The 10,153-nt window shown below is 32.1% G+C and overlaps 2 protein-coding genes across 2 annotated transcripts; one reads left to right on the plus strand and one right to left on the minus strand.

The window, feature by feature from the left end:
* Positions 1 to 123: 123 nt before the first annotated feature.
* Tango4 (transport and golgi organization 4) lies at positions 124 to 4,028 on the plus strand. Its single transcript, XM_085201976.1, has 8 exons — positions 124 to 404; positions 593 to 717; positions 991 to 1,212; positions 1,558 to 1,644; positions 2,149 to 2,234; positions 2,618 to 2,812; positions 3,070 to 3,390; positions 3,784 to 4,028. The coding sequence occupies exons 1-8, from the start codon at positions 289 to 291 to the stop codon at positions 3,973 to 3,975; spliced, it is 1,344 nt and encodes a 447-aa protein (XP_085058102.1). The 5' UTR covers positions 124 to 288; the 3' UTR covers positions 3,976 to 4,028.
* A 312-nt stretch (positions 4,029 to 4,340) lies between these two features.
* On the minus strand, positions 4,341 to 8,585 carry Tbcb (tubulin-binding cofactor B). Its single transcript, XM_085201977.1, has 5 exons — positions 8,369 to 8,585; positions 7,835 to 8,034; positions 6,681 to 6,824; positions 6,123 to 6,281; positions 4,341 to 5,440 (listed from the first exon to the last, which is right to left on the minus strand). The coding sequence occupies exons 1-5, from the start codon at positions 8,489 to 8,491 to the stop codon at positions 5,323 to 5,325; spliced, it is 744 nt and encodes a 247-aa protein (XP_085058103.1). The 5' UTR covers positions 8,492 to 8,585; the 3' UTR covers positions 4,341 to 5,322.
* Between the last annotated feature and the right edge of the window lie 1,568 nt (positions 8,586 to 10,153).

Consider the following 10,153-nt stretch of genomic DNA (forward strand, 5'->3'; position numbering starts at 1 on the left):
TTATTAACTGAAATGTGAAAACAAAATTTATAGGGGAAAAAGTGTAAGACGTTTTTCAATTTGAATTTATTTTATACGTACGATATAATCTTAAGATTTATATAGTCTGTAAACTTAATTTTTTTATCTGTAGTATAAACCATGACACTGACATTTGGTGACTTCTATCGGCGATTCCTTGGTTATTGGTGTCTAAGAAAACAAACATAAATAAACTATATCTAAATCATTTTGTAAGGCTCAATCGAAATATTATGATATACTGACATAAAATAATAATAAATAAAAATGACTGACGAAGTTATTAAGCATTCTGTCCACACGTTAGTGTTTAGATCTCTGAAGAGATCGCATGATATGTTTCTTTCTAACCAAAGTATGTTACCGCCAATTGATGAAAAAGCGTAAGTGTTTTTTATAATTTAATATTCTCAAATAATCTGCTTAGTATTAAATTAAAATTTGTTTTTAGCTACTCATTAGTTGCTAAAAAAACATTTGTTTTTATATTAAGCCAAAATATGATTCAAACCTGCATAATGTCGTTAATGTCGTTATCATTCATCTAAATCATATATTCACATATTTACAGAGAGAAAATATTACGGGGAGTAAAAGCAAGGGATAGTTATGGACAAGTAATGTCGGCTGTTCACAAGGCACAGGCAGTGAAGCATCAAGAGGCATTAAGTAGACCTGAGACACCTCATGACACAGGTATGAAATAAAACAATGCTATAAATATACACAATAAACATATATTTTTTAAATATTTTCTTCCAACAAATGTGACAGCTTCTAGTGAATGCTGTAAACGCTTCTGTAAATGGGTCAGGTTATGGGTTCAATTCCTACTTGAGAAAATAAATTACCCTGCGGTGTACAGTAGACATTGTGAACCTAAAATAAAATCTATAAAATCCATTTTCATGTTGTATGTTACAGAAGTAAATATAATAAACCAAATTTTTTTTTTTCTTTTAAAATTAGATATGGCTGAATCAGCAGCTCTAGCATCAGACGGTGCTATGCTCCCGTACAGTGCTCCACCAACACCAACCCCCACTGCAATAGTTCCCGCTCCTAGAAAAGCACCAACAATGCCAAAACCCAAGTGGCATGCACCATGGAAACTATTTAGAGTTATATCAGGACATCTTGGATGGGTTAGATGTGTTGCTGTCGAACCTGGGAATGAATGGTTTGCGACAGGTTTGAATTATACTCATTCTTCATATATTCACTCATTCCATGCAGTCACTCCTACAAACCAATACTAACTGGTACAGTCCATCTAATTAGTTTTGGCAGCCGTATTAGTCATTTGACATTACAATTTTACATATTTTTGATTATGTTGTTTCAGAGTGAACAATTTAAAAAATCTAGCTTCAAAGTAGCCAAGACTCATTAATTGTAGTATAAATATAAACAAGAAACACTGGCGAGAGTATGTGTGTTGATAACCTTTCCATTGTGTGTGGCCTAGACCCTGCCAAATACATACTTAAGTAAATTTATAGGTTTATAAATTATTTAATTACACTTTTATTTAAGGTGCGGCTGACAGAGTAATTAAAATATGGGATTTGGCGAGTGGCAAGCTTAAAGTCTCACTAACAGGCCATGTTAGTACTGTTAGAGGTAAATAACACTTTGTTTACTATTAAATTCATGTCCTTTTTTTTATTTATTATTTCTATTCAAAAGTAACTACATGTTTGAATTATTTCATTAAATAAGTATAGTTTCAATCTTCCTGAAATATTAAAAAATTATATTATAAATATAAAATTGTGAAGGCTTTCATGGGGAAGGTTTGTATTTTTTATACATTTAAATTTTATTTATTTATTTAGAAATAATACAACAAATGTATGTTATATTCTCTGCACGTCATTTGAGGCCGTTGTTGCACATCACCACAAGCGTATGACTATAAACGCGAGTTGAGTTGTGGATTCGTTCGCAATTGATTATGTCCCCCATACATTAATTAGATTAAACAAACAATCATTATCATAATCGTCATAATTGTTCAAAATAAAGTAGTGGCATAACACTTTTTTGTGTGCCAGCTATAAAAAAATCGATTGTTTATAGTTCACAATACAATATATTTTTTATTAATACAATACAAATTTGCAGGTTTAGAGGTATCTGCACGACATCCATACTTATTCAGTTGTGGTGAAGATAGACAAGTCAAATGCTGGGATCTTGAATATAATAAAGTAATTTTCATATTATTTTTGATTATTTTTCATAAATATTTTTTGCTAATAATTTGTTTATCCATTTAATTTGTGTATATTTGTTTATAGTATCTTTGTATTACTGAATTCATTAATATTTTGTATTTGTTTCATTTTTTATCATTATACTGTGTCCAGTATGCAACACGTACTATCTCTGAGACAGCGTATTTAATGGCGATAATGACTCAACATCCCGTTTTGTCTTCTTAATAGTGCAAGAAAATAAAGATAATTCATTACCCTGAGTGAAAATCGAACTCACAACCGTCGCGTTCACAGTTAGAAAACATACCTACCATACCATACAAACATATCTCATTGCGCCCTGACGATCCTACACTGGTTTATAACTTCCTCAGGTGATACGCCACTACCACGGGCACCTGTCGGCCGTGTACACGCTGGCGCTGCACCCCACCATTGACGTGCTGGTGACGGCGGGGCGCGACGCCACAGCCAGAGTGTGGGACATGCGCTCCAAGGCCAACGTGCATACGCTAGCCGGACACACCGACACCGTGGCCTCACTCGTGTGCCAAGCCGCCGAGCCGCAGGTAACCGACCCCCCAACACCCTTATAAATGCGATAAGGAGTTGACCTTGAGTCTTGAGGGTTTTTATTATTTTGAGATATGTTTCACTACTTCGATTTTTTTTGGAACTTTTCACATAGATAGTGAAAATAATTCACTACCCTGAGTGGGAAATCGAATCCACAACTATCGATTTACACTCAGACATTACACCTTTGCGCCACGACAGTAAAACCGCAGAAGAATGTCTTTACGAATAATATTCAATTTAATTCCAGATAATAACAGGATCACACGATTCAACAATCCGCCTATGGGACTTAGCAGCCGGCAAGTCTCAATGTACTCTTACAAACCACAAGAAGTCAGTTCGAGCTCTAGCCCTACATCCTCAGCTATATACTTTTGCCTCTGCCTCGCCCGACAATATAAAGCAATGGAAATGCCCCGATGGCAGGTTTATACAGAACTTGTCGGGGCACAATGCTATAGTGAATTGTATGGCGGTTAACCCCGAAGGTGTTTTGGTTAGTGGTGGAGATAACGGCACTATGCATTTCTGGGATTGGCGCACTGGTTACAATTTTCAGAGATTACAGGTATGTAGGTACACATACGGTTGTTTTTGATAGAATTTAGGTTGATGTTGCTTTTAAAGGAATTCGTTACATGTGTTTTGAGTTGTCAATTAATATATTTGAAAAATATTGTATTGTCATATTGTTTTATAAGATGCTACTGCAAGAATTATAAACGTCTCTTTTTGAATTATATACTGTCTAATTTAATATCGTATAATCTACGTTAGATTTTTATTTCTTAAGACTGTCTATTTCTTTCAAAAAAATACTAATAATATGAAGTGATATGAAATCATAAGAATAAGTAATATAAAATCACAATTATTATTATTCTCCTTCTACGGTATTTATAATCTTTACAAATTAAAAGATAAAAAATATAACTAAAATTTGAACCTGTACTCCTCGCAGTCAGCAGTACAGCCCGGCTCAATGGACAGCGAGGCGGGCATATTTGCACTCACTTTCGACCGCTCGGGGACGCGTCTCCTCACCGCGGAGGCCGACAAGACCGTTAAGATATACCGCGAGGACGAAACAGCCTCGCAAGAGACGCACCCCGTCAACTGGCGACCAGATATACTAAAACGACGTAAATTCTAAAACAGTGGAATAAATAAAATAACTGGAATAAATAAATATAATACTAATATAAACATGTGGTTTCATTATGACAGCATAATGACAGCAATTATTCATTATATTTAGTAAGGGGATTTGAAGCCGCGTCTCTGACATACCAGAGATGGGCAAAGCACGATGATGCTTTGTGTTAAAGTTAGGCTGATAACCGGCATGGACACAACGGCCTCCCAGGAAGCCTCGCCCAGTGAATTGACGACAGGTAAAGTACTAATAAATGTTTTATTTTTTTAGTTTGTACTTAATAGGAGAACTAGCCCCTCTACGATACTAGACAAACTATGTGGGCGTAAATATTAAGTACAGGTTAAAAATAAAACAATGAGATATATTAAATATTTATTAAAAATCGTGTAGTTAAATGTAGTTAAAACTAAAAAAATAAATGAAATATGCATTATATAGATAAATTAAAAAGCTTGAAAACTCATGATCGTTTTATTGGAATGTTAATTTAATCATTAAAAAAAATAGTTTCTTCAAATATCTAAAATCATAATTAAATAAGATTTGTACAGAAATACACAAAAAATATAATTTGTGATCAAATTTTGAGTGTCAAGTAAATAAATCCTAAAAAATCTGACATTCATATTATAAGGAACTTAGATATTCATGTATATTCAAAGTAATAGAATAAAAGAAAAAATCTTACAGAACAGAAAGAAGTAATCATACTTTAAAATATATAAAGAAAAATGAGTTCCAAAAGAATTTTTGCAAAATACATTAGTAATTAGGCTTGCAAAATGATAAAGCATATTTAGTTTATATTTAAGCACCTACAAAGTATATATTAAAAATATACTATATAAAAATATGCTTGTCCGTCGCGACATCCTCGAGCTTCTTTGTGAAATAAATTTATAGTGTCACGCCGAAATTTAGATTAAATTTAGTTCCGTTGGGCAGAAGCAAAATTTTCGAGACATTGCGTGTTGAGTGACGGTACTAAACGCAATGCTGTCTTCATACCAGAGCGACAAAAATAAAATAACACCCATTGGGAGATCCGAACTAGGCTGCGTTTTCTCAGAGATAACACGGTGAGCGCCTGACGCGAAACTGACTGACGATTAAAGCTGCAGGTGCGGGTTCGATCTCCCTCAGGGATTTATTATATTTAAGTAATTTTCATTTTCCCGTTTTTTTAACTTCACGCTGTATCCCGCACATAGCACTGTAGGCAAAGGGAACCTCAAAATTAGAATTTAAATTATATCATAATATCAATTAGCAATACAAATAACGCGACGGCATTATAAATTACATATTTAAAGCATTACAATTTCAAGCTCGTCAATCATTTCATATTTCGTCGTCCAAATCAAATTCTTCGACGGGGAAGTCCCCGACCGTGACATACATTGGTTTGACAAAACCTCCGTACTTGGGTGGACATGTGAAATACCGTTTGCCGTTCACTCTGCAAATTAAATTCAGTTAATTAATTAATTAAATGTAGCAGGGGCACAAGAGTGCGGCTATACACGGACACAGACTCAGCTCAGAGTAGGCAACGGAAGTGTCTTAACCTAGGTTCCTTTTGCCAATCCCGCTATTTGTGGGATACAGCATGAAGCTAAACAAATAATTAAGTTTCACTTTCAAGAGATTTATTTAAAAAACAAATTTTGAGTAGTAGAAATAAATGTTCAAAAGTTTGTTTTGATATTTTTGATGCGATCATGAGCATGACCCAGTACAATGTGAGAGTAGTATAAGTAATGAGTACACAAAAATAAAAAGAAAAAACAAACGGAATAGTTCATTAAGATTAGCAGTTCAGACCATTCATTTTCTTAATGAAAGATTTAATTGGTTTTAAAACAGATCTGAGTGAACAGGTAACTCCTAGGCAAGAGTGCAGCACTGTAGATTGCATGAATGCTCATCATCAGACTTGATGCGTTTAAATGTAAGCCTATTTTAGTATATAAAAAAAGATTTCTAAAATACCACATAGAAAGTAGGAACCAGCAGACATAGACTTTTTGTCGCCTAGTCGGAAAGCTACTCATAGGTTTAAAGTTTTAGTTTATTTTCATTATTCTGGCCTAACACTAACTTAAAATAATGCACAATTATTATTATATATAACTACTTACTCTCCATCGTTCTTTCCCCTGGGCTCATCATATTGTACCCCGATCCACAACCCCCGGGCACCCTCAAGCGCGCCATTATACCGTACGGTGGCGCGCCGTGCCCCCTGTCCCGGCATGCGCACCTCGCAACGGGTGCCTACTAACACCGCCTCTGCTAACCTAAAATATACAGGTTTTCTTTTTTAAGATACACTGCCTAAATTTGATGAATTGTGTGAATGTCAGAACTTAAAGCTACATTTTATTTTTTTAATCTCCGGCTGTATGCCATATACGTCAGGAATGTATAAAAGCTTCATGTTTCCTTGTATAGCAGAGTAGGGAGAGGAAACCTAAGAGACTCCGTTTCCCACGCACTACCCAATTTTCGAAACTTTTTGTGTTAAGTGGCAACACTGAATGCCGTGTCTTACCAAAGCAAAGTAAAAAATAAATTAAACATGTTTATTTGTTGTTTTATAAATTATTTTACAGTTCGATTAAACCATAGTTAACTTTAATATATTTTTTTTCAACTCAACTGTCTTCATTTTATTAAAAAAAATAACAATTTCTTACTTAGCTTCCTCTTCAAGCTCCTTTTGTTGTTGTTCCTTGAGTTTCTGCATCTCTTCTTCATTGTACTTGCCAAGTTTGTTACGTTGGAGAAAAGAGCGTAGAGTGTCTCCTTTCTTTTCATATTCTTCTTCAGAGAGACGAAATCTGTAAAACAAAATGTAAATGAAATTATTATCAAATTTTAAAAATAGACCATTATGGTTCAGGAGGAGAGTGGAGCTCAGGAGAATGAAAGATTGTCATTTGCTCCATTTGATTAGAAGTGCAGTGTCAATTCTCACCAGTCATCACAGTATGCTGGAATTCTGACAGAATAAATTAATGTCATTTCATTTTTTTATTTTCACTGGAATTTTCTTTAAAATCTTACTAGAGGTTTTAAAATTGTGTATAGTTACACAATTTATTTATCATGTTATGCAGGAAAAAGTGAAAAATTAAAAAAAAACCTATTGCCTCTTGTATAAAAAGCAAAATATTTAAAATAATATGAAACATTTTATAATTTTTTTTATCAGTTTCACACTGTATCTGGGACATGGCAGGGAAGACAGAGGGTAGCCGTCGAATTCTGAAGGCATTGCATGTTAAGTGGTGGATCTCAATGCTGCACTTTGCTTTGACACCAGAGTAAAGAAATAAAATTATATAAATTTAAATAATAAATCTCCTTGAGTGGGCATCAAACACACAACCAGTCACATTTAAAGTCATACTTTGTGCCCCTGCCATAACTGGCCTTTTTATTAATATTTATTATAATATTCTTTAAGAATTATTTTATGTTTTATTCAATAACATATTTTTATACCACTCACTTCTCTTTTGGACAGACATTATAATTTCCACTTGAGGAATTATGTACAGAAGCATGCTTTTCACATGATATTCTTACTGAAAGTTTAACTTAAATTGACTGTTGTCAATGTTAATTCAATTCTCAAGGCAAGAACAATTATATTTAAATTATGTTCATTTCTTTACTATGCTAGCATATTTTCTAGATAAAGCATTAAAGCACTGAACATGAAATATCTCAAATATTATGTGGTGTGTGTAGAGTAGAGTATCTGAACTCAACACTAGGTTTCTCCTCTCTACCCTGCTATACAGGAAAACATGAAGCTGTTTTTCCATTTCTTATGTTATCTCACCTTTCAGCACTATCTGCATCTGCAAAATCTTTGATCATAGCAAAATTATCAATAACATGTATTGTCATTCCATCATCAATAGGATATGATCCAAGTAGAGCATCATCTTTATTTATATCACATACGAAGTTGTTTTTGATATCATATACTTTTAGTTTCATTGTGGAAGCCGAGCCACCAGTTACTAGTTCTAATTTTGTCTGTAAAGTCATTTAAAATTATATTAATGTAATATTTGATGAGTAGTTTAAAATAGTTGTAATTTTAAATTATTGTAACTTAAAATAATAAGTATATTTTAAAATAATTAATCTGAGTTCAAATCTTTAAAAGTAAGAAACCACCTTTTTATTACGAATTTATAGTCTTAAACTGAAAACAATAATTAATGATTCCCTTTTGATGGTAAGAAATTTTGTAATAATAAATTTAATAATTAAATTTTTCTTTGACATAAAAATGTACGTAATTTTTTGCTAGTTTATAACACATAAAATAAAACAAAATCATCTGTGAATCATACTAAGTAGTAACCTTAAACTCCTGTATCGTGATTCCTTTTTTGAATCGTCGCTCCACAGGAGCTGCACTTTCGCTATCTGATTTCGTAATATGCACATTTACAAAATCTTGTGTTATAATTTGAATATTTGACATTTTTTTATATTATTGAGCGCTAGAAATAAGATGCAAAATTGTAAAATTTGCCGATCACACAACAACAAAGAAATCACTTGTCAACAAGGAACATATACTAGCTTGTCAATGTCAATTGACATTTTTATAAAAAAAATATAAAAAATAATTTATCATTGCGTTATTTACGTTATAGGAATAAAAAAATTGGTTAAAGATGAATTCATCTACAAATTATATAATATACATAAATAGGTATTTTATGAATCATTTAGTAGAATGTTATTTACAAGTCAATCTATATATAACTAGCCTAACTAGCGTTGCCAAACTATCTATTGTTTCGCAATCGATAGATATAATCTAAAAAAGCCTATGCGATCGATAGGACAATCGATAGTTTAGAAGAATACAATACTATCGATATCTTTCTGACTGGGAGATACGATACTACGGATAATATCGATAGTATTGCATTTGTCCGATAGTATTGTACTCTTTTGAACTATCGATAGTTTCGATACTATCGTATATTTTAAAATTATGTAAGTAAAATTACTATACTTTTCTTTATTACGTTAATACGATACCGTATTTTAAATATAATTTACGATTTAACTAAGATTCATAAAAAAAATTAGTCTCCAAAGTACTATTTCATGTCTCTTTATCTACCGAATTGAATTTTGATTCTTTCAGATAATCATAATATATTTAGTCAAATCAAGGTTATTATGTGTAAATTAATATAAATATGAATTTGAAATTCACAAAAACAGAGTCATAAAAATATTTCATATATTATTTTACTTCCGATGGGAATCGAACCCACAACCTTCAAATTTACAGTCGAAGGCCGTTTCTACTACATGATTTAGAATGAATTCTCAATTTATTACTTTCTAATTACTTACTATAATACATCCCCAATATAGAAATATTTCGTAATTACAAGAAATATTTTTAAAAAATAGTTACGGATTAAGTAATTATAAAACATTATTTTAACAGTTCTATAGATAGCTGATCAGCTTTCGGAATCAGATGTAAAATAACAACTTTACAAGCAAATGATAATATCTTTTTAAATATTTTGCCTAATACCACCAATTGTAAGCATTAAGACGCCTTAGTTTCACATCTGATCATAAACGCTAGAATTAATAGTTTTGGGTTCGATTTCAACAGAGGAGATTATTATAGGTATTTATAATTATTGTTCATTTTTATTTTACACTCCATCACTATACCGGAATGTAAATATTTTTTTTGTAGTTATCACAAATTAGTCGTGGCACCGTCGAAACTAAAAGACTGCGCGCAACGATCACAGATTCAAATCCAATATGGGAAATATTTATATTTAAATATTCACGAATTTTGCTTACTCAGCTATAGTAATATCAAAACAAAACATATTTTATTATGGACAAAACAAAAATAAGAATGTCAACAATATTCTATTAAGAAAAAAATAATACAGGTATTTTTCTCAAAAATTATTAAGTAAGTAACTCTCACAAACTTTAACCATTGTAAATGTGATATTTTCAATTTGAATACTATTTTTTACCTATTTTTGCATTTCTAAAAAAAACTGAAAACATGGAGAAAACTATTGATTAAGTTCTAGACTCTCTTCGTCGTCATTTGTAGCTCCAATTTACGGTGTTTTAGTGTTAC

The sequence above is a fragment of the Heliconius melpomene genome, chromosome 18 (genome assembly GCF_056956725.1).
Source record: "Heliconius melpomene rosina isolate 202511_hmr_F chromosome 18, ASM5695672v1, whole genome shotgun sequence".
Lineage (NCBI taxonomy): Eukaryota > Metazoa > Arthropoda > Insecta > Lepidoptera > Nymphalidae > Heliconius > Heliconius melpomene.